Here is a 26068-nt window from a genome sequence, read left to right as displayed (position 1 = left end):
ATTGCCTCAGCCCAAAATCTCCTTAAGCTGATAAGCAACTTCAACAAAGTCTCAGGATACAAAATCAATGTACAAAAATCACAAGCATTCTTACACACCAATAACAGACAAACAGAGAGCCAAATCACGAGTGAACTCCCATTCACAACGGCTTCAAAGAGAAGAAAATACCTAGGAATCCAACTTACAAAGGGACATGAAAGACGTCTTCAAGGAGAACTACAAACCACTGCTCAATGAAATAAAAGAGGATACAAACAAATGGAAGAACATTCCATGCTCATGGGTAGGAAGAATCAATATCATGAAAATGGCCATACTGCCCAAGGTAATTTATAGATTCAATGCCATCCCCACCAAGCTACCAATGATGTTCTTCACAGAATCGGAAAAAACTACTTTAAAGTTCATATGGAACCAAAAAAGAGCCCGCTTCACCAAGTCAATCCTAAGCCAAAAGAACAAAGCTGGAGGCATCACGCTACCTGACTTCAAACTATACTACAAGGCTACAGTAACCGAAACAGCATGGTACTGGTACCAAAACAGAGATATAGATCAATGGAACAGAACAGAGCCCTCAGAAATAATGCCGTGTATCTACCACTATCTGATCTTTGAGAAACATGACAAAAACAAGCAATGGGGAAAGGATTCCCTATTTAATAAATGGTGCTGGGAAAACTGGCTAGCCATATGGAGAAAGCTGAAACTGGATCCCTTCCTTACACCTTATACAAAAATTAATTCAAGATGGATTAAAGACTTAAATGTTAGACCTAAAACCATAAAAACCCTAGAAGAAAACCTAGGCAATACCATTCAGGACATAGGCATGGGCAAGGACTTCATGTCTAAAACACCAAAAGCAATGGCAACAAAAGCCAAAATTGACAAATGGGATCTAATTAAACTAAAGAGCTTCTGCACAGCAAAAGAAACTACCATCAGAGTGAACAGGCAACCTACAGAATGGGAGAAAATTTTTGCAAGCTACTCATCTGACACAGGGCTAATATCCAGAATCTACAATGAACTCCAACAAATTTACAAGAAAAAAACAAACAACCCCATCAACAAGTGGGCGAAGGATATGAAAAGACACTTCTCAAAAGAAGACATTTATGCAGACAAAAAAACACATGAAAAAATGCTCATCATCACTGGCCATCAGAGAAATGCAAATCAAAACCACAATGAGATACCATCTCACACCAGTTAGAATGGAGATCATTAAAAAGTCAGGAAACAACAGGTGCTGGAAAGGATGTGGGGAATAGGAACACTTTGACACTGTTGGTGGGACTGTAAACTAGTTCAACCATTGTGGAAGTCAGTGTGGCGATTCCTCAGGGATCTAGAACTAGAAATACCATTTGACCCAGCCATCCCATTACTGGGTATATACCCAAAGGACTATAAATCATGCTGCTATAAAGACACATGCACACGTATGTTTATTGCGGCACTATTCACGATAGCAAAGACTTGGAACCAACCTAAATGTCCAACAACGATAGACTGGATTAAGAAAATGTGGCACATATACACCATGGAATACTATGCAGCCATAAAAAATGATGAGTTCATGTCCTTTGTAGGGACATGGATGAAACTGGAAACCATCATTCTCAGCAAACTATCGCAAGGACAAAAAACCAAACACCACATGTTCTCACTCATAGGTGGGAACTGAACAATGGGAACACATGGACACAGGAAGGGGAACATCACACATCGGGGACTGTTGTGCGGTGGGGGGTGGGGGGAGGGATAGCATTAGGAGATATACCTAATGCTAAATGACGAGTTAATGGGTGCAGCACACCAAAATGGCACATGTATACATATGTAACAAACCTGAACGTTGTGACATGTACCCTAAGACTTAAAGTATAATGATAGTAAAATTAAAAAAATAATAATAAAAAAGAAAATTTTACAGGGGAAAAAAATCATTTCTCCTCATTTGTGGCATTAAGCCATATTGCTTATAATATGAAGAGCTGTTGGCATCTTTCCTACCCATAAACATGACCATATGACCACCACTTATTCATATTTTCATGCATCCAAGTGCATAAAAAGGCAGTAAGTACATTTCTTAGAATATACCATTGAAAGCAGATTTTAAATCTACCTGTTTTTCTTAACTTCTCTTGGTTTTCTCCCACAGTTAAGGAAAGGAATAGTAATTTTTCATTTCATTCTAATCACACTAGTAATTTTTCACACTAATACAATGTCTAATATATTCCCACTGTATTAATCTGTTCTCACACAACTATGAAGAAATACCCGAGACTGGGTAATTTATAAAGGAAAGAGGTTTAATTGACTCACAGTTCTGCATTGCTGGGGAGGCCTCAGGAAACTTACAATCATGGCGGAAGGCAAAGGAGAAGTAAGCACCTTTTTCACAGGGTGGCAACGGAGAGTGAGTGCAAGCAGGAGTAATGCCAGACACATATAAAACCATCAGATCTCGTGAGATTCACTCATTATCATGAGAACAGCATGGGGGAAACCGCCCCCATGATCCAATTACCTCCTTGATACATGCGGATTACGGGGACTACAATTCAAGGTGAGATTTGGGTGGGGACACAGAGCCAAACCATGTCACACACCAAAGAAAAGTAGGCTGTGGTGCACAGCTGTTAAGTTTCCATAAAATCAGGGAAGACCGTGAACATTTCAGAAGAGCACTCTTACTAAAGTTTATATTTGAATGACTGGCTGGAAATGCATCGATGTTCAGGGCTTCACCTGCTCTAAAAGTGCACACGTCATATGCCCACACTGTGTCTATCCCCTCCCTGGTTACATGGTCTGGGGTCCAGTGGGGGAAAGGGAACTGGCAAGCAATGACTCTGGCATCATCCTCAAGTTCAAGTTTCTTCTCCAACTGCAGCATCATCTGAGAGGCACACCAAAAATAACAGTGTTTGAGTACTATGAAAAAGTGCCCACAAATCTGAAATATAAAATTTGGCAGAGCCATGCACACTTTCTTGCCAACCATGATACTTGCAATACCAAACTAGCCACGGATTTAATTCACAACCAACTGCTGTGAATCTTTCCTTTGCAGCTGTTATTACTGTTATTAATGTGTCCATCGCCATTACCAATGTCTACCAGGGATCCTCCTCTGCATAGCAACATTTTCACATTTTTTATCTGCTTTGTAGTTGCCGGTACAAAAGGCAAACAGACTTTCGAGAGGATTGGTGCTATAAATGGCATAGCTACAGCATACAGCCACCAGAGTCCCGCCCACAATCTCAATAAATAAAAACCCCTAGTTGCTTTTCTTCAAACGGTTGGCTTCAAAAGTTGAAGGTAGAATACGTCTTGACTGACTTTCTTCTTTAAGTGTTTCTAGGGATGTACCTCCCCCCACTCTTTTGGGGGTTTCTATCTTCTTTAAGCCACCATTACTTTGGGTTTCTGTCACTGTAGCCAAACTTATCCTGGCTAATCCTACCTAATGCACAAGTTTTTGAAGGTTTTCTTTGCAAATTATTAAGTTTTACAAATATGGATATAATATGTATATATAACATGATATTTGTGGATTGCATTATTTAAATCTTCTGTATACTTATGTTTTGTCTTCTTGATATGCAAATTATGAAAGAAGTTTATTAAAGAGTGACACTATGATGGTGGCTTTACCAATTTCTTATATTTTGGGGAAGATTTTGCTGTGTGTACACAAAACCATTATAAAATAGTCCTTTGCCCCATTTTAAACTTTGAGTTTTGATTTTTTCTGATAATACTATATTTGGTTTCTTACATTTTTATTTTTCTGCTGTGTCCTTCCCCACTTATTTATTTTCAAACTTCAGTTGTCACTTGCTTGAGTATTGCAGAATTGATCTCAGAGGATTCTGAAGGCTGATTTTTTTTTTTTTTTTTTTTTGAGATGGAGTCTTGCTCTGTCGCCCAGGCTGGAGTGCAGTGGCGCCATCTCGGCTCACTGCCAGCTCTGCCTCCGGGGTTCATGCCATTCTCCTGCCTCAGCCTCCCAGGTAGCTGGGACTACAGGCACCCGCCACCACGCCCAGATAATTTTTTTTGTATTTTTAGTAGAGACGGGTTTCACTGTGTTACCCAGGATGGTTTCAATCTCCTGACCTTGTGATCCACCCACCTCAGCCTCCCAAAGTGCTGGGATTACAGGTGTGAGCCACTGCGCCCGGCCAGGCTGATTTTTTTGAGGGATGCTAGACCTGGGAAATTGCCGTCAGCCTCACTCACTCTCATGGTAAGCATTCAGAAAATGTTGGGATTATTTTGCCTCTGATTTATGGGCAGTTATATAGCTCAGGTCTCTAGAATAGCCAGGTTGTGAGGCAATAGGCAGGGGTTGAAAAAAGAAGGAGATGAAAATCCTGTGAGAATGGTAAGGTGAGATTCCCTTGTGTAGCAGAATCTTCACTCAGTGCTGTTGATAATAAACACAATTCTATTTCCCTATGGAAATCTTCGGAGACTGGCAAGTCCACACCACCATTAGGTAGCATGTTATGTCATATCCTGCCTTTGTGCAATTGAGTCCATAAGTTTCCATATTATTTCCTATAAAAAACATTATATCTTTTAATAACATTGGCATTTTTTCCACCAATCACCTCATCATTTTGTTAAGAAAGTCACCAGGTATGTCTTTTGCGAGAACATGAAGCTAATTTCTGGATTTTTTTTTCCTGTAGTATTACCACATAGTTACCATACCATTTAAAAAATATCTTGCTCATTCTTGGACAGCTCTGTTGAGATCTTTAATATGTTCTCATAAAGTATTTATTACTTCTCATTCATCACATTGAACATTTCTATGTGCCAGGTATGTATCAGTGAATAAAACAGAAAAAAAATCCCTGTTTATACTACGGTGAATCGGGGGAAAAGATGTTGACTAAGAGAAAGATAATAAACATGGTAAATAAATATATGTTAGAAGCTGATAAGTACTATGAAGGAAAAAACAGAGCAAGGTGAGAAGTGAGACATATAGTCAAAAATTGCAACTTCACATTAGTAGTCAGGATGTTTTGGTTATTGTTGTGTAATGAACTACCCCAAGACTTTAATGGCTCAAAGCAACAACTGTTTTATTATATCACATGATTTTGTGGGTCAGGAATTTGGCTAGGGCTTAACTGTGCAATTCTTCTGTTCTACCTGGTGTCAACTGGTGGCTAAGCTGGGCTGCAAGATCCAACATGACTTCACTCACATGCCTGGACTTGACAGGGAGGACTAGAAGCCTAGGCTCAACTGGGACCCTCTCCTTCCTCCATGGAGTGTCAGGATGTCTCCAGGTGGTTTCTAAGCACAGTATCAGACTTCTTACAAGGAAACTCAGGATTCTAAGGGTCCCAGGTGGAAACTGCTAGTCTCAAAGCTAAGTCCGCCAAACTCTAGTGGTCCAAGCAGTCATACACCATCCATTATTCAAGGTGATGGGATATGGATTTTTACCTTGATAGGAGAAATGTCAAAAATTTCGTGGCTACACCTTCACCTAGTAGGCATCATTAGGAAGTGACATCTCACTAAAGACTTGAAGAAGGTGAGAGAATTGGCCGGGGGATATTTGGGAGAATAGAGTTGCAGAGAGAAAACAACAGGGCAACATTCCCTAGTCAGGATTGTGTCAGGCATTTCAATGTGACTGAAATAGAATGCGCAGGGGAAGAATATTAAAAGGAATATGAGAGAGAATGGGGAGGGGATGGATTCCCAGCAGATCCTGTGAGTCTTGTAGCCATTTAAGGACTTTGGATTTTACTATGAGTGAATGGTGGATCACTGAGAATTGAACAAGGTATGACATATGACTTATCTTTTAAAAGGATTATTCTAGCTGATATGTTAATAGTCTGTTGCAGTAATTTAAGCAAGAGATCACACTTGCTTAGACAAGCATAGTAGAAATAGAGGTAGTGAGTGATGAGTGATTGGATTCTGGATTTATTAACAATTTGAAGGTTGATATAGGATTTTTAATGGCTTGAATGTGGAATGTGTATGATCAAGGGAAAAATAGAGAATGATTACAAATATTTTAGCCATACCTGGCCGGGTGCGTGGTTCATGCTTGTAATCCCAGCACTTTGGGAGGTCAAGGTGGGCAGATCATTTGAGGTCAGGAGTTTGAGACCAGCCTGACCAACATGGTGAAACCCCGTCTCTACAAAAACTACAAAAAAATTAGCCGGGCATGGTGTCACGTTCCTACAGTCTCACCTACTCCGGAGGCTGAGGCAGAAGCACTTGAACCCAGGAGGTGGAGGTTGCAGTGAGCCCAGATCACGCCACTGCACTCCAGCCTGGGTGACAGAGACTCATTCTCAAAAAAAAAAAAAAAAAAATTAGCCATAGCAGCTGGAAGAATTAATTTACAATCATCTAAATAAAGAAAATTCCAGATAGAGTAAGTTTAAGAGAAAAATTGAGGATTCTGTTTTGGACATGTTAAATTTGGGATGGATGTTAGCTATCCTAGCAGAGATGTCAAGCAGGAGCAAGGAAGAGAGAAGAGTGTGGAATTCAGAATACACTCTTGACTGAAGATATTAAAAATATGACAGGTGTTCCATGTTCTTAAAGGCATAGACTGGATGAGATCACAGAGAGGCTGTGGTGTATTTCAGCATTAAGAGGGTGGAAGAAAATGGAATATCAGAATAGAGATGAAAAGAAGTACTGAATGAGGAAAGAGGAAAACAAAGAGTGTAATGAAATGGGGGGTCAAATCAAGAAAGTATTTCAATGAAAAAAGTGCCTCATCAAATTATGTCAGTCTCTGCTCATAGGTCAAATAAGATGAGAATTAGCAATTGGATATTGGAATCAACAGCACACACGTCATTGGCGACCTTGACAAGAGAGGAACTGGGGACAAAGAATATGGATAACTCTTTCAAAGAATTTTTGCTGGGAAAAATTCAGCAGAGTGGAAAAAACTGCAAGATAAGAGAAAGAGGGAAGAATTGATGGACAATGTTCTTGAATAAACAGAGGGCTTGAGTCTAGAGCAAAATGAAGAAAATGGCTTTAGATGGGAGCTGTAGTGTAGTAACATGGGGAAGATAGAATCTACGGGTGCAGACTCAGGAACATTGGTTTTAGTAGATCTAATGCTAGGAACGTGAAAATTCTAATTGTTGAAAGAAGAAACAATGGTGTCAGCTGAATACGAGGATCGAGGAAGAGGTGCTGCTTGGTTTGAAGAGAACGGGGAAGGTGTAAACTATCATAGGAAAATGTGAGACTGAATAGATCAGGGAGTGGTATGGTTTGACTCTGTGTCCCCACCCAAATCTCATCTCGAATTGTAATCCCCACGTGCCAAGGGAGGGACCTATAATCCTCATGTATCAAGGGAGGAAGGTAGTTGGATCATGGGGCAGTTTCCCCCATCCTGTTCTTGTCATAGTGAGTGAGTTCTCATGAGATCTGATGGTTTTATAAGTGTTTGACTGTTCTTCCTTCGTGCTCTCTCTCCTGCCACCTTGTGCAGAAAGTACCTGCTTCCCCTTCCACCATGATTTTAAGTTTCCTGAGGCCTCCCCAGCCATGCAGAACTGTGAGTCAATTAAACCTCTTTCCTTTATAAAGTACCCAGTCTCAGGGAAGGTCTTTATAGCAGTGTGAAAACAGATTAATACAGGGAGATATACAGCATAACTGCTGGCAACATTAAGAGCCACTTGAGGTTGCAAACTACAAATCCTAAGCCCTGTACCAACTGAATGGACACCTACCTTGGCCAAGGGGACCCCAGAAAAGCCTTAAAGCAGTTCCCAGCTAAGATGGGACAGGAGGTTGGACATACCTCGTTATACCCTCTCCCTTTTGCAGTTTAGACACAATTGACCAGCATTAGTAAAATAGAGATCATAAGACTGACAGAACAGACTCTTCGTAGCAATAAGATACCAAATCATAAACAGGACCTAAGGCCATGTCAGGCAAGGGTTAAGTCATGCACCCCACATTTCCAAGAATAAACTATGTTCTAATGGCCACAAGGTTTTTTTCTCTAGCAGCTAAACAAGCACTGGCCTTGATAAGCAATATTAAAACAATTGCAGCTGATCCATTGCCAGACGCTGACTGAACCCCTGTTCCACCAGCCATAACCACCGCTTTTATCAAACAGGAGACAATTTCAGAAACTTTCTCCATGTAAAAAGACCACCAATTGTACCATGGGCTGGTTCTGGATGGTTTAGAGAGGTTGTGCACTTGCATGCCTTCATGTCCTGAAAAGACCTTAAGTTTTTCCCCATCCCAAAGTGAACAAGGGCCACATATTACATGTATGTTTGTTCAATAAAAATCTCAGGACCACCTTCATGAACATTCATAGCTCCTCCAGTAATTTGAATACATATGTCTAGCCAACTGTTTTGCATAAAGCTCTTACCCCAACCCCACCTTCTTTGAAGACCTTGTCTCTGATCTTGGCCTGAGGCATGCTTCCCAGCCTGTAGGATGGCAACTGTAATCCTTTATAGAAAATAAAAGTCTTCTTTTTTTTTAATTATACATTGTGTGTGGGTTTTTTTTTAATGTTTATAAGGTTCATGGCCATGAATTTAAAGTAGGACCAGTAAGCAGTTTTGTTTTTTCCTTCAGCCATTTTCAGCTGCACTGGTGCAGGTAAAGGATAGATCTAGAGTTGGATTTAACTAAGGTTGTGGTTTTGCCAAAGTAGTATGACAAAGTGAGAGAGGGCAAAGTTGAGGGCATATGCATGTAAATAATTTTATTTTTGGAGACAGGGTTTCATTGTATCACCCAGGAGGCTGGAGTGCAGTGGTGCTATCTCAGATCTTGGCTCACTGCAACCTCAACCTCCCGGGCTCAAGCGATTCTCCCACCTCAGCCCCCTGAGTAGCTGAGGCTACAGGTCTATGCCACCATGCCCAGCTAATTGTTTTGTATTTTTTTGTAAAGATGAGGTTTCACCATGTTGCCCAGGCTGGTCTCAAACTCCTGAGCTAAGGTGTTCTGCCCACTTCGGCCTCTCAAAATGCTGGGATTACAGGCGTGAGCCACCATGCCCAGGCACAAGGAAATAATTATAATGATCAAATGGCAGGTAATTTGGCAAGAAAGTGAAGAGAGGACATCAAGAGGACAAGGGGCAGTGAAAAGTGGTAGATGAGTAGACTGGAATCCCCATGGAATAGGAAAACTGTTAAAGTCAGGATACTAGAGGAAGTGAAGTGGAAAGGAAGGTGGATGAGGTGGTGATCAGAGAGTGAGATGTACAAGGCCAAAATTATAGAGGTTGCAGCCGTTGTAATGACAAGGTTAGACTCTGACTATGAGTGCTAGAAGTAGGGTCGGGAGGAGTTTAAGGTGTTTAAAATATCGTTTATGTATTTATTGAAATCACCTAGAATATCAAAGTAGTAGTTTTGGTAAGATTAACGAGCCAGACTCTAAAATGATCATGAAATGAGAGGGAATGGGTGATAGAATGAAGGTCTCCTCCTCCCATTTTATCTGCTGCTGCTATCTGTTGATAGGTTTTTCTCTCTTATCAACAGACTGAACATTGGCATTTTGCATCTTATGTACTTTTTCCCTACTGGAAGAAAATCTCAACTCTGGGGATCAGCAGTCTTTATCAAAATCCTAAGGCTCTCCTATGTCTCCTGATGTTTCAAATGTCGTTCACAAAGGCCCAGACTTCCTGTTTTCGGAACGCACCCCAGTTCTATAAGGAGTACCTTCAGCCTCAGAACAATCACCTGATTCATTGGCTCTGGAGCCTACTTTTGTCAGAGGATCCACCCTATTTTCTCATAGTACAAACTTCTCTCACCAACAGCCACTTCCATTACCCTGAAGTCAAAAGCAGGAAGAGATAAGACACCTACCTGCTCAGTTTGCTTATCACCAGCAATGCCATGGCAGAGTCTTGAGCACAACAGGCATGTTTACTAGATTAATGCATTAGGAAGACCATTCTGGTTACATTTTGGAAAACAGCTTAGAGGAGCAAGAATGGAGGCAGGGAGACAAACTAGGTGGCTATTGCTATAATCTAGGTTGAGACAGCTTACCTAGATTGATCTAGGCTGATGGCTGTGGAAAACAGGATAAAGACATTCCAAATTAATTCTAGTTTCCAGAACTCATGTTAATCTTTCTCATCTGGGGATTTGCAGTTAAATCTTCTGCTTAGAAAATTCTTCCTCATTGTTCAATTTCCACCTATGAGTAAGAACACGCGGTGTTTGGTTTTCTGTTCGTGTTTAGTTTGCTAAGAATGATGATTTCCAGCTTCATCAACGTCCCTGCAAAGGACATGAATTCATCCTTTTTTATGGCTATATTCATTCCATGGTGTATATGTGCCATATTTTCTTTATCCAGTCTATCATCGATGGCCATTTGGGTTGTTCCAAGTCTTTGCTATCGTGAATAGTGCTGCAATAAGCATACATGTGCATGTATATTTAAAAAATGATTTATAATCTTTTCGGTATATGCCCAGTAATGGGATTGCTGGGTCAAATGATATTTCAGGTTCTAGATCCTTGAGGAATCGCCACACTTTCTTCCACAATGGTTGAACACATGGACACATGGAGGGGAACCTCACACACAGGGTCTTGTCGTGGGGTGGGGGGCTAGGAGAGGGATAGCTTTAGGAGAAATACCTAATGTAGATGACGGGTTGATGGGTGCAGCAAACCACCATGGCACATGTATACCCATGTAACAAAACTTCACATTCCGCACATGTATCCCTGAACTTAAACCATAAGAAACAAACAAATAAATGAAAGTTCTTCCTCACCCTTCTTGCCTAGCCCTTACTTTTCCTTTTGATTTCAGTACAGATGTGATTTCCTCTGGGAAACATTTCTTATGCCTCAAGAGCAGCTTGACTTCCCTGTGTGGCTATGGCCTCCTGTGCTTATCTGTATCAAGTCACGTCTTGCAATTATTTACCCGTATCCCAGTTTCTTAACAGTGGCATTGACATTCTGGATTAGTTAATTCTTAGTTGTGGGGGACTGTCCAACAAATAAGTTATTTGGCAGCATTCCTGGCCTCTACCCCCTAGATGCCAGTAGTACTCATCCTTTTCCTTCCTCCCACCTGTATAGTTGTGTTTGCCACAATCATGTCTCCAGACATTGTCTTATGTCTCCTGGGGGCCAAAACTGCCTCCAGGTGAGAACCACTGACCTAGAAAAATGTATCATTTCCTAACAACTGCCCTACCTCTGGACATTTAGGTTGTTCCCATGTTTACTACAGATTTGAGATTAATGTTATGTGCGTGAATCATCAATAATTCCAAAAAGTGAACTAAAAGGGTACATAAATCATACCAATCTTACATTTCCATCTGTAGTTCCTGCATAGTAGATTCACCGTAACTTTTCAGTATTGAGCTTTCTCACATTAAAAAATACAAGGTCCATTCATTACAATTTTAAAAAAAATGAAACTCTTCTGGTTTATTTTGCTATCAGTGAGGATGGGCATCTTTTGAAGCATTTTACTTAATGTCTTTGTTTTTTAAATGGCTAGACTTCAAACTCTTCCAAACTCACAAAAAAATTCTAACACTTCTCAATTAAAATTCAAATGTTAGTGCTTACCATGCACAGTACTGTGGTCAGGGTACTAGGTGACAGATACTATAGTAAAAACAGAAATGGTGTCTGCTTTGAGAGTTTACATTCTAGAGAGGCATGGTCCAATATGATAGCCACCAGCCACAAGTGGTCATTGAATACTTGAACTGTGGCAAGTTCAAATTGAGAAGTGCACTGTAAGTGAAAAATAGGTGCTTGGTATGGGGAAAAACTATTAAATACCTAACTTTATACTGGCATGTCCATATGATAGGTTAGATATACTGGGTTAAATAAAACATGTTTCTGAAATTAATTTTGAATATACATATATATTTTTTATATATTGAAAATATCTTTTAACCAGTCAAGTGACTATCTTAATATATTTTAAATGTTAAAGAACAGTGGGCAAAGCACAGGCACACTTGGTGGTCAATTTTTGTTAATTTTCTCTACTTATCTATCTTTATCTATCTATCTATCTATCTATCTATCTATCATCTATCTATCTAAAAGGAGACAGGATCTCACTCTGTTGCCCAGGCTGGAGTGCAGTGGCATGATCACAGCTCACTGCAGCCTCAAACTCCTGGGGTTAAGCAATCCTCCTGCCCCAGCCTCTGGAGTAGCTGGGATTACAGGTGCAAGCCACCATACCCAGCTCATTTAAAACACTTTTTATAGAGATGGGATCTCACTTTGCTGCCCAGGCTAGTCTCAAACTCCTAGCCTCAAGCAATCCTCCTGCCTCAGCCTCCTGAAGTGCTTGGGATTACAGGCATGAGCCACCACATCTAGACCACAAATAGTTTTTAAACTGTTCAAAATATTTAAAAAACATATATGTAAAAGAACCTTGAAGTAACATTTATCAGCCACACCAGTTTCACAAAATCAGGTATTGCTACCTACTAGGTTGGTGCAAAAGTAACTGCGGTTTTTGCCATTAAACGTTAAAATGGCAAAATAAATAACTTTTGCACCAACCTATTAGTATGTATCAAACTGTAGAAAATTTCACTTTTAATTTTAAAAAATCTAACATTTATTTTTATGCTTACACTACAGTTTTACTCTAAATTAATGTTCCTTAAGTTAAATCACATTTAAGCAAAAAACGAGAAACTGGTTCGTTTCTACTTCCCCTATCAAGTTAAAACTCATTTACTTACACTTTTGTACTTCAGAAATGCGTCATCATCTCTACTTAAGGACACTACTATACAATAATAACAGCTATGAAGAATGAGATGGATCTAATGTATTAAGATGTCATAGATGATGTGAAAAAAGGCAAGTTATAGAATAGTGCATAAAGCAGAAACTATTTTACAGCCACATTTGTGTATTCCTGTATGTACATGTGCATAGCACAAGACTGGGAAGAAAGATACCAAATGTTTTTTAGTTGTAGATGGTGAGGAAATTCTTTCATATTTCACATAATACACTTTTAACTCTTCTGTATTTTTTTATTGTTTCAATTGGGACATTTTTTAATTTACAAAAAGAATTTTTAAAACACGACAAAGATTGCCAATAAATACATTTTCATCACAAATTTAAAGGAACTTTTAAACTTTCCTCAGAAGCCATCATCTCCACAATCTTTTAAAACCTTTTATGATTGCGACAAAAAAAGTATAAAAATTAAAATATACAAAACTGAAAACTGTTCGACTGTAACATTTCAGAGATTTATTAAATTTTCTTTAGTACACGATTCTCATCTTAGTTGAGACAGGGTCCGGCTCTGTAGCCCAGGCTGGAGTGCAGTGGCATGGTCTCAGCTCACTGCAACCTCCACCTCCTGGGTTCAAGCAATTCTCCTGCCTCAGCCTCCCAAGTAGCTGGGACCACAGTCATGTGCCACCACACCGGGCTAATTTTTATAATTTTTGTACACAGGGAGGTCTCACTATGATGCCCAGGCTGGTCTCAAACTCCATGGCTCAAGCGATCCTCCCACCTCAAACCTCTCGATGTCCTAGGATTACAGGTGTGAGCCACCTTGCCTGGCCTTAGAGAGACTTTTTTTTTGAGACAGAGTCTTGCTCTGTCGCCAGGCTGGAGTGCAGTGGCATGATCTCGGCTCACTGCAACCTCTGCCTTCCAGGTTCTAGCTATTCCCCCGCCTCAGCCTCCTGAGTAGCTGGGACTACAGGCGCATGCCACCACGCCTGGCTAATCTGTATTTTTAGTATAGACGGGGTTTCACCATGTTGGCCAGGATGGTCTTGATCTCCTGACCTTGTGATCCACCTGCCTCAGCCTCCCAGAGTGCTGGAATTACAGGCGTGTGCCACCATGCCCGGCCTACAGAGACTTTTAAAAGCAAAACTAGTTCCTGTGATGGAAAAGGGTGCTCTTCTCTAGATCTGAAATTTGACCTGACTGAAAATTATAGGAAATACTTGGGTCAGTAAAACAACACATGGTCTGTTGCCCACCGAACAGCTATCTTCCAAACTCCCTACAAACTCCTACCCACTAACTTCATCCAGAACCTGGAAGTTGTTCCCCTTTTTCCGAGCAGCTATTCATCAAGGGGAGATCATTTTTAACTTCAAGGGCAGATCTTCATGGTCTGAGCCAATCATAGGAGCTTTATTCCCTTTGAAAAGTGATTGCTTTGGAGATAATACACATTTTGCTGTGGCCATGAGAGCAAGTGAATGGGGGCAGGTGAAACCTTCCTCTTATAAAAAAGAAAAAAAAAAAGATATTTCAGCCTCTTATCATCCACCACCTGGAACCTCTGTGGTCACTTTGGAGCCATAAGGGGAGACATCAGACTCACTTGTTAAGAATGGCAATGAAAGGCAGAAGGTACTAAGGCTCTTGATGACACTGTTCAGCTGCTGAATTAGCCAATCTAGGAACTGCCCTCCACCTAGACTCCTGGTTCTCAAGCACCTCAATCCCAAAGATTCTACAATTGTTTTTGATTGCTAAAATAATCCAGACACATAATTTGAGGAAATAAAATGTTTATTGAGTAAATGTTTATTTAGTAACAGCAACACATAGTTTCTCAAGAAGAGGATGAACTGAAAACTCCTCTAAGGCAGGACGAAGCAACTTTCCATTATTCTTAGTTTAGACCAGAATCTTTAATTTTATATTCTCCTTTAATAACTGTCAAAATACACCAAATACTTAGAGGAAAATATTCACAGTATACCAAAACATTTTAAGATAAAGAGCAGTGTAAAAGTAGTATTCTCTACATACCACAGTATACAATGATGCCTTCCTGCAGGTTTAGAACTATTACTACTCAAAATATTAATACATTTATGCAAAATGATTGAGAAAATTGAAATACCTGCAACCTTTTCCAGTTTGACTTCAGGAACAGGTGCAAACCACCATCCTCTTCACAAATCTTCTGTTACGGCAACCATCAAAAACCATTGGTTCAGCTCTCAAATACTGATGACAATGCATGTGATGCATGCGTGCTCTGCTAAGTTTTGAACAGATAACATATTCTACAGCAATGCTCAAGCCCTGGATTATTTTTGCCTGACAAAAATAATATTCCAATATTCCCTGAAGAGGTTTTATAAAAAGGCTGAAAATGGCTGTTTTTCATAGTCAAAGCCAATTTCCTTTATTTTTTGAGACAGGGTCTCGCTCTGTCACCCAGGCTGGAGTGCAATGGTGCAATCTTGGCTCTCTGCAGCCTCAAACTCTTGCACTCAAGCAATCCTCCTGCCTCAACTTCCTGTGTAGCTAGGACCGCAGGCAAACACCACCACATCTGGATAATTTTTTAATTTTTTTGTAGAGATGGGGTCTCACTTTGTCACCTAGGCTGCTCTCAAACTCTTGGGCTCAAGTGATCCTCCTGCCTCAGCCTCCCAAAGTGCTGGGATTACATGCATAAGCCACCACACCCAGCCAATTTACTTTTTAATAGAATATACACTGTTGCATTCTATCTTCATGATTTTTTACAAGAGGTTGCTATAGTGTGCTATGTGTGTAAATATTCAGATCCTGTATATAAACTAATCAAAGGCTCCATGTCAGTTCTTAAGTTTGATATTTAAATGTCTGACCAGGGACCCTCCAAATAGTATTCACAGTATTAAAGGTGAGATAAATTTTCATTTCTATTTTTTCCTATCTTTTCAAAGTCCCATTAAACATCTGAAATTACTGGTAGAAATGAGGTGATAATAAATATTTTCTATTTAAGTTTGACACTGATTTGCAATCCATTTTAAACTGTTCCATCTAATATGCTATTCTGTTTTTCTCATGAGTCTTTAATTGCTAGATATTTGAATAACACACTAATTTAAAAAAAAAATTTTCTTGTACCATTTTTAGACTTCTGTCTTTATATAATTTAGTTTGTAAAACCTAGTTTCATGTTTAATGAATTAAGAAACAACATCAGAACAGTTTAGCCAGATTTTAATAGGCAAAAAAGGGTTGCTTTGGCAATGTATAAAAGAATAACTGTTATAATACAAATCTTTATTTAATCTACTTTATTAAATATTAAAATGCAATAAGGCAATTATTGTTTTAAGACACTTGAAATTGCATTTAATAAATGGATAACTGGCCCCACACCTGACATATTGCACCCCTACTTTTCTTCTCTAAGGAACCAAAAAAATTATTTTAAAAAACAAATCAGTGGTCTTTCTAAAAACATCTCAAAGAGGTTCTGACTACTACTAAGGTATTTATTAAACACAAATAACTGAAAAATAAGACAACCAATAATATCTTTTAAATTATTTCTGCTGTCTTTTGTTCTCTTAAATCTACTCAGAATGGTTCAACTGAAAGTATCCCGACTGAGGAATAAATAGGTGTAATTTATTGCTTAATTTGCCATCCAAGGCAGGGCAGTGATTCCCAAACCTGGCCTCTCATCAGTATCATCTGGGAAAACTGCTGCAACACATTCCTTGGCCCCCTTCAGACCTAATGAAGCAGTCCCCTCCACTTCCAACCTCCACTGGGGAATATGTAGTTAGTCTTGCAGTCTAACACTTGGGATGGCTAAAACAATAAAGTTAAAAAGGAAGATACTTGTATTTCCACAGGTCCTAGCTCACAAACTGGGATCCACTAAAAAAAAAAAAAGATATAAAATGTTGAATTGGCACTAAACGATCAGTGAGCAGGGTGATTGGGAAACAACTCTAGTACTAACAAACCAAATACAGCAGGCCCTGCTGCCCCATTCCATGGAAGTCAGCACCTTTCCTGACCCCAGAGAGCCCAGGCAAGCAAACTGATGTAGTGTGAGGGCTACAACTCAAAAAGTAAATGTTTCCACACCATTTCTCTCCATCTCTACTTCTCAATTTTCCATACACTCATTCCATCTTTTCTCTTACTCTGCCCTTTGCCATTCCCATTCTTACTCCTTTCTCTTTCCTCACCCCTTTTCTCACTTCCTCTCTTTTCCTTCTTTTCTGATTTAGTTACATCATTCTTTTCTTCTCTACTTTCTCTTCCCGAAAAACTCTTCCTTACATAAACAAATTCATACTGGAGATATATGTCAGAAAACATTCAGCCTGAGTAAACTGAACGCTCTGTACAGAAAACAACAGAACAAAATAGAACTTCAACAGTAACACTGGCGTGGCATAATATAAGCCACGCAAAATGCTTCCAAATCCGTTATCTCTTCTGAGTTTCATCTTGTGAGGTTTGAAGGGTACACTGATTGAACTTAAAAACCTAAGGCACAGAGAAGGTTAAATAACATGCCTGAGTTACTAAAAAGAGAATCCAGATCTAGTTCAAAATCTGGTCTTCTTTTCACTATACCAATAACATCTGACTGGAGGCAAGATGAGAGAGCAATGAGTAAGCACTAATGTTATTTCAGGGCCTTAAAACCCTTATATATTATGAACTACTCTTCATTAGAAAAAAGTATGCATTTTCTTAAAGCGTAAATCACAATATATATTTTTAAAGGTTTCCCAAGTTCTTTTCTACTTCATACAAATGAAGTTTGACTGCATTTTAAAGGCATCCCACTTTGGTAATACTGTAGCCCAGAGATAGTTCTGAGGTCAGAATACATAGACTCAAATAATAAATCATGTAGTTTATATAAACTGCATAGATACACTGTTTTATGAAAGACCATTTATATGAAGATGGAATACGTTCTCTAAGTTGTCCATCTATAATTTAACCTCTAATCAACTCCAAGAACTGCATTTCTTTAGAATTCAAAAGAATTACCTTGTCTAAAGATAAATTCAGAAAATTCATTTAAAAATTATTATACCTATTTTGTGATACCTTTAATTTTAGGTAGAAACAGTACCTAAAAGACAGTTTTCACTATAATTCAATTTATGGTAAAATGATCAATTAGGTCAGGTCTAAATAAACCAGATGAAGAACCTTCCAACTGATCCACAATGTAGAGTGTGCGACAGTGTAAATAAGCCACAACATGAGTGAGACCACAGCATACAGTCCAGTTGGATTAAACTGTGACCACGCTCTACACAAGTTCCAATCAATTAGAGCCCATGGGGCTGAGATTCTCTGTTCACTGAGGAAATTTTATCTTATCAAACTTACTAATATAAATTCATATCTTGTCATTAACCCCAAATGTTTCCTCTAATATTTCAAAATCACATTTGTAATCCACCAAACGTGCCAAGAATTGTGGTATCCTAACTTGAACTTTCAAGTTGGCAAAATAATTTCCAGTGGTTCCCAAAGTAGCTAACATCAAAGTCATCTGAGGTGATTGTTAAAAACAAAATCATCATGTGACTTATATTCTGTTGATTCTAACAAACCAACTAGAAGATGATTTTTGAGATAATCAGGGAAATTTGCTTAAGGACTGGCTATGAGATGAAGCCAAAGGACTGCTGCTACCTTTGTTAGGTGTGATATCGTGCTATTTACCCAAAGTGTTCACAGCAGTGAAATAACACGATGTCTGGGATTTTAAGATACTTAAGAAAACAAAAAAATTACAAATGAAGCAAACATGGTAAGATAGTGATAAGTGTCAGATCTGAATGTTGAGTACCAATGCACTATTCTAGTTTTGTGTAATTTTTAAATTTCTTCATTAAAAATTTTACAGACTCCCTCCTAGACACAGCATGCCAGAGTCTCCAAAGGCCTAGCTCAGGAATCTATTCTTAAGCTCCCAACAAGAATCTTATATAGTCAGGCAGGCAATGATCATTATTTGAGGACCATTAGAAATGATCTAATACATACCCTCCAAACTTCACATTTTTAGTATTCTCATTTTCTACTCAGTAAGCTCAATTTCACAGTTTCTTATATCCACCATGGCATTCTGCCAAGGAACTACAACTCGTGTTCTCTAAACCCATCTGTTCTAAGAATGCTGGACTGGTTATCAACTTCTAATGCACCCTGCTTAAACTTTCCTCTCTCAATTTGTCCCTGACTGAACTGCAGACAACAGAACAACTGTACTAACCATCTCTTTCTGCATATTCCATGTCTCCACAGAGGTCACTGTGTCTTCACAAAGCTAACTGCCACAATTTTCACAGGTTTTATTTTTCCTTCATGATTTTCCATTTTCTACTTGAGCATTAAAATATCAGGGAGAAAAAGAAGATAACCATATAGATAATCATATTGTTGGTAAAATAAGATATGTGCCCCAGCATAGTATATGCTAAGTATTCAGAATCTATAGTTATATTAGCTAACAGGTCAAGAATGCCAAAGAAGTAATTTCTCAAGATTTAAAAAAATTAACTGTCTTAGGTGATATTCAAAAAAGGAAGATATGCACATCAACCCAATTAAAACCACATTTTCTATAGCTGGATGTAACAATCTTATTCCAAATCATCCACTTAAGTTGTTTAACTTACTTAAAGTAAGGCTCTAGACATTTGCTTCTTCAAAAGTATCTTGCAAGGCCGTTATGAGGTAGAAGACAAGTTTAAATGGACCATATTTTTCTACTCCATTGTAACTAAAATTACTACTCACAGGAAGTATATAGCTTATGCATTTTGGTCCATCACATTTTCCACCATCATGAGTATACTCTTAAGGTTCTCACTTTACCATCAGCATAATATATTTTGCTTCCAGAATGCCCAGTAAAGCTGACGTTTTTCATTTAAAGTGATTAAAAAAAAATTCCCCAAATATCTATTTAACAATCTTAGATCTGAGTTTTGGCAAGACAGTTTCATGCATACAAAATGAAACACTACATTTCTCACTCTCTCTCACACACAAACGCACACACAGATTAAAATCCCAAAGTTTTCACTATTTTTCCTCTACCTTACACAGCTCAATTTTTAACATGCAGCTTACTTGTAATCTAAAAATAATTTTAAACATGATTGTCATAAAAATATTTTAAAACAGAGATGAAATGTATAAAGGCACACATAGATTGTCAATAGTTACATCAGTTACATCACATTTCTTTAGAAACAGAACTGTTTCTGCTCCTGTAAACAAACTTTTTTCTCACACATTTAAAGTGAGGTTAGTGCTGACATAAAATTATTGCTCTACTCACAGTCTTGAGTGCTGGCACTGTTTGAGGTACATTTTCTCCATCTACACACCCCTACCACTCTTGAGAGTACGAGTCAACAGAAGTCTGCAGGTTAAACCCATTCAATAATATTTTCATCAATACTGGAATGATAGCAAGTAACATTACAAAACATCAGAGATAAAAAATGTTCAATGTTGACACCCAAGATTTTAATTTATTCTTCATTACCTGAAAATACTGCTTATTTAACTTCTTTAGGAAAAAAAAATTATTCTGGAGATGAGTAATTCCTTCCTGAATACTTCATCCAAGACGATTCCTTCACACTTATCCTCTGATTCTTTGTTTTCATCCATTTGATTAAGCAGTCACCAAGAATCACTTTTCCTTTGGTGATCTGGCATAACGATCTCTTACACTTTTTGCTAGTTGTTTGATAAATATTTTGTAAATTTTTCCACAGTATGTATGCACTGTTTTTTGTAGTTCCAGTTCTAAAGGTTTTAATAAGGAACGGATGTTGTCATCTTCAAAAGAACACTAGAGAAAGAAAATTTTAAAAAATAAAAAATTTAAAAGGCAAAGGTACATATATAAATTCAGTTATTTTCCAAACCTCTTCAATCAGTTTAATATGAATGATCTCCATTTAACATCTCACAGAAATTAGATGTTTAACAAATATTTTCAATAAATTAAACAGAACTATTATCTCCCATTAAAGAAAGACAGCCATGGTAACTCTCCGGGGGAATCCCGGAGAACATGCGCAAGGGCAGAGAAGACTGAAATACTGGTTAAGAAGACAACCAAAAGCCCTACGAGTATCTGGGCGAAACTAATAAAAGGTGGACTGGCTAAAAGAAGAGCTTTACCACACACCACACCCGCGTCCCACCTTTTAAAAACCACTCTGGCAATAATACTGCTGAGGCTGGAATGGAAGGAAATGAAGTAAAGGCATATGGTGGGAGGAATGCAAGATGATAACATAGTTCAGCATGTCCCACAGAACCCTAACTGCACAGAAGGATCCCAACAATAAACACATTTGAAAACTGCTAAATATTAGACACTCTTCATGGGGATTCAGACTAGCACAGGAAAAAGTCTAAAAAGTAAAACAAAATAAATCTGTTGAGTGTTGTCTGACCTGTTTGTCCCAAGATATATTTTTGGCTAGAGTCCTTCTTTTACTATAAAATATACTAATATCGAGAAATAAATTTTGGAAAAGGCTGTGGTAGTAAAGTGGAAATAATATGTAATCTTTGTATTTTCAACCAGGTATTTTGTGATTTAGTATTTTCAACTAGGTATATTTTCAATTAGAAAGATGGATGGGGCTTAAAAGTAGAACATTTTATATGGAAGTTGAAGTTGGTGAAAAATGCAAAATCACAAAGGAAATTCAGAACCAGAAATCTCCCAGGTTATCCCTGAGGTTCACTAGCACGCTGAGGGAGAGGAAATGAAAGAACCACCCCAAGCACACTTAGTGAGTCTGCAGGAAGCTGCAGTCAATCTACAGAGAAGAGGATGAACTTGGATGTTTGTTTAAAACATGGGTTTTGTCACGTCACTGTAGAGATGCAAAGAGATCCTAAACTTTGGCATCTTTTGAGCAAGAAAAACTGTAAGCATTAACTGCATAAAACCATCACCCTTGGAGTGATTTTTAAAAATCAATCACACATACTCAAGATAAACGTCTAAAATTGTTTTGAAGATAAAAGTTTTAAAAAGAGATGGGGAAACTTAGCCAGGAACAATGTAATAAAAATAACAATAGCACACAGAGTGCTTGCTACCTACATGCCAGGCACCATTCTAAGAGTTGTATATGACTGCATGTTCTCACTCATAGGTGGCAACTGAACAATGAGAACACATGGACACAGGAAGGGGAACATCACACATCGGGGACTGTTGTGGGGTGGGGGGAGGGGGGAGGGATAGCATTAGGAGACATACCTAATGTAAATGACGAGTTAATGGGTGCAGCACACCAACATGGCACATGTATACATATGTAACAAACCTGCACGTTGTGCACATGTACCCTAGAACTTAAAAGTATAATAAAATATATATACATATAAAAGAGTTGTATATGTATTAACACATTTAAGCCTCACAATAACTTTATAATATAGGTAATATTATCTCCATCTGACAATGAAACAACTAAGGCAAGGAGAGAGGATTTCCTCAGTTATAAATGCAGTAAGTGGTTAAGCCAGGATTCCGTCCCAACAGTCTAGCTCCAAAAGTCCATGCACTTAATTAACCACCAGACAGCACTACTTATCCAAACATTAAGCAAACAACACCATGCCAAGTCAGTTCAAAAATCCTGTTGAAGGACGAAGCTCAATGAATGGTGGAAATCTGGGGAAAGTGCTGTATTGTAAACAGATACACAAATTTGTTTGGGGTTAAAAGTGTAGCCAGGTTGAAGAAGGTAAACTTCATCAAGTGATACTTTCAAGAAATATTTCAATGTGCACAGAAAACACTTGAACAACTGGTTGAGTGGCAGAAAATTATGGGAAGCCCAAACTACTATGATCGTTATTTTTACCATATGACAATAAAATGAAAGCACTTAAGAATAGAGGAAGACTATTGATTCCCAGGAGTATGTAGTACTCGAGATTAAGTTTCTTTGTTTTCATGTGATTCAAATCCCAGTGTTTGTGGTTAAAAAATGTTTTCTTCTTCACTGGAAAAAAAAAAAAAGCCATTTGATGAATATTTTCTTAAATAAAAAGTGTCTCATTAGTTAGACCTCTTTCTGCCCATCATATGAAAAAAGCAATCTGACCTTTAAGGAAGAAGATAAATTTCCAAAATTTCCACCTATATAAACATAGCCTAAAGACACTGCATTCTGCCATTTACATAATCTTCAGTGCCTGCATATTTGTACAGTACATAACCTACATCTAGGTGTCCCTTTCCCAGAGGCCACATGTGCCCTTACCTGACTCCTGACCTCTTTTTATACTATATACTATGCCTGACTTATCCTTACCTTTTCTTCTCTGCCTGGTACTCATCATCCTTACAGCTTAGTTCAAATGTCAGCTCCTCTGAGAAGCCTTTCCATGTACAGTTAATAGTTCCCTCTTTTCAGTGGCACAGGGCCCAGTACACTGATTTTTAGGAAGCTCATGCTTTATACTGTCAGTTGAACGACATGAAATAGTGAAGCTGTGATGACCATAATTAGGCAATTTGAGGTATTTTCAAAGAATAGTACATCTTTGGAAAATATAGGAGAATGGCAGTTCAATCCAACAAATCCTAAGTGTTCACTATATGCAAGCAAGTCAGTACTATGGGAAGGAAAACATTCAAGACTGCTTTGCAGAGAGTTTTGCAAATATAAGCAAGGTGTAAAGTAAATCAAAGTTAACACAAAACATCAAGAAATATAATTCAGAATGAAATGCATGATGCAGAAAATACCTTATAGAGCCATAAAATGTTTTGTTCTGATTTTGAATTTGCAATTTTTAAACATTTTTATTCACTCAACAACTAATATTTAACAAATATGCATGGACTATAAAAACAGATTTGCTGGTAGACATAGCCATGAATTCACACTTTAAAGATGGTTCACATCCTTTATAATTCATACTGTTCACTGCATTCCATGGCTATGACTAAGCCTCTGTCTGAAACTTGCATAAATATCCTTGTCTAAATACAATTCTTTTAAAAATTACACTTCTTACTGAATTACAGATAAGGAAATATAAAAACACTAAGCAAGAGCACCATAAAAGACAGATTAACTTCATTAAGTTGAAAAATGAATAAACGTTAAGCTGTAGTTAACACAGACCCAAAACAAACACAAAAGATAATTAATCATCTGAAATCCTTTTAAAAATAAGATTTTTTAAAAAAAAATCAAGTGTAATTAATCAACTTAAAACTATTACTCGTATTTTTAAAGGTACACACTTATAAACCAAAGAAAAGATCAAATAAAACCAGGGAAATTTAATTCTCTAATAGTAGATTTTTTTAATACTCAAAGGAAACAAAGGAATCTCATTTTTATAGGAATGCATTTCTTTTCTATCCTGCAAAGTCTCAGAACCCCACAAGCACTTTTCTTCATTTTTATCACCTTCTGACAACCCATAATAAAGCATTATTAAAATACAGTATTAATTTCTGAAGGCATACAAAGCCTGCTACATTAAAATGAACATCAACACTAAATTTTATAATTCATCAGTGAGTATAGTCATACCATGATAAACTGATTGTTTAGAAGCTGTATCTGTCAAGTTTATAGGACAAGAAATTTAGCTAATAATACACTAGAACTGTAGCCTACAATGCTGTTAGCATTTTGTCTACCACCAAGTTTAAGAAACAGATTTCTGGGAGAAAACTTTAATTCCTTTTCATGGCAGATCATCACCTTAACATGGCATACCACCTCCACATCCACCTCATTTCGGCCCCTGCTGACTTTCATCCATCACTCCAGCCACTCACTGAACAGATGGATGCCTGACCTCTCCGTGGATCTTTTCACAGCCTCTGAACCTTTTTCTCAGGCAGTCGTCAGCCCAGACTGCCTCCACCCACCTGGAAAACTCTTACTCATCCTTCAGGGCCCACTTCAAAAGCCTCCTCTTCAAGGAGGCATTCCCTGGCCCTTCAAGGCAAAACTGAGACACTCTTTCACAGTTCTAGAACAATCTCTGTCACCATGGATTATAGTGAAGTGTTTTTATTCTCACTGCTATTGATGAGGCTACATAGACCAGAGGATTTCAGTCACTAACAAATAATGAGAACCTAGGAAACGGGGGTCATCAGCTTTTCTCCTGACCCCCACATTTAAACTAAAGTAGCACTCCTATTATTTGCTTTGTTTCCACCCACGTAAGATTAAACAGTGTAGTAGAACAGACAGCATATCTAAATGAGAGTTGAGTGATCACATGTATTAATACTTCTTCCTTAGTAGCAGTGAAATAGCTAACATGGATAGTGATACAGCTTGTTAAGTAACAGCATAAATCCAAACCTCCCCTGGATTTGCCCCAAGTCTTGGTCCTTAACATTCACAGAGATCTGGTTCATGCATCCACCTAGAGGTATATGAAATATTAATCATGTCCCCCATCAATCCACCCCAATTACATAAAAGGGGACTAATAAGAACAAGAAAAGAGAAAACAGACAATTGGGGGATGGGGGAGAGAGGGGCAGTATAATTTTTTTCCAAACTCATTATAAAGCAAATGCTTAAAAGACAAAACTTTATTTACAAAAGCAACAAAAAGACAATACTTAAGCATAAACTTAAGTTATATTCAAAACCTGTAGCAAAAAAAACTGTAAAGCAGGGGTGTCCAATCTTTTGGCTTCCCCAGGCCACATTGGAAAAATTGTCTTGGACCACACATAAAATACACTAACGCTAACAATAATGAGCTAAGAAAAAAAAAATCACAAAATAAATGTCATAATGTTTTAAGAAACTTTATGAACTTGTGTTGGGCCACATTCAAAGTCATCCTGGGCTGCATGCGGCCCACTGGCCACAGGTTGGACAGGCTTGCTATAAAACATTCCTAAAAGACAAATGTAAAGACAGCTCTTGTTCTTGGTTAGGATGTCTCAACACCATCAAAACGTTAGCAGTCCCTAAGTTAATATACGAAGCTAATATACTCCTAATAAAAATATCAATTTTTCTGAGATGAAGTTTCGCTCCTTTTGCCCAGGCTGTAGTGCAATGGAGCGATCCTGGCTCACTGAAACCTCCACATCCCAGGTTCAAGCGATTCTCCTGCCTCAGCCTCCCAAGTAGCTGGGATTACTGGCACATGCCACGATGCCCGGCTAATTTTTGTATTTTTAGTGG

At 38.2% G+C, this 26068-nt stretch overlaps 1 protein-coding gene and 1 pseudogene across 5 annotated transcripts in view; both read right to left on the bottom strand.

Moving 5' to 3' along the window:
- Positions 1-2746: 2746 nt before the first annotated feature.
- LOC101138767 (ATP synthase subunit C lysine N-methyltransferase-like) lies at positions 2747-8500 on the bottom strand (annotated as a pseudogene).
- A 6106-nt stretch (positions 8501-14606) lies between these two features.
- GXYLT1 (glucoside xylosyltransferase 1) overlaps positions 14607-26068 on the bottom strand; it is a 63718-nt gene continuing 52256 nt past the window's right edge. For 2 of the 5 annotated variants that reach the window (XM_063694058.1, XM_063694059.1), the window contains 2 exons: positions 20392-20703; positions 14607-20303 (listed from right to left, as the gene is read on the bottom strand). In XM_063694058.1, the coding sequence (XP_063550128.1) occupies positions 20542-20703 (162 nt within the window). In that variant the 3' untranslated portion in view covers positions 14607-20303; positions 20392-20541. Of the gene's footprint in view, positions 20704-20774; positions 22889-26068 lie in introns of those variants that run through there. The other 3 variants (XM_004052970.4, XM_063694061.1, XM_063694060.1) reach the window with 3 other exon arrangements.

This window comes from Gorilla gorilla, chromosome 10, assembly GCF_029281585.2.
Source record: "Gorilla gorilla gorilla isolate KB3781 chromosome 10, NHGRI_mGorGor1-v2.1_pri, whole genome shotgun sequence".
NCBI lineage: Eukaryota > Metazoa > Chordata > Mammalia > Primates > Hominidae > Gorilla > Gorilla gorilla.
Note: the sequence above shows the minus strand (reverse complement) of the source record. Positions and strands in the feature narration are given on the sequence as shown.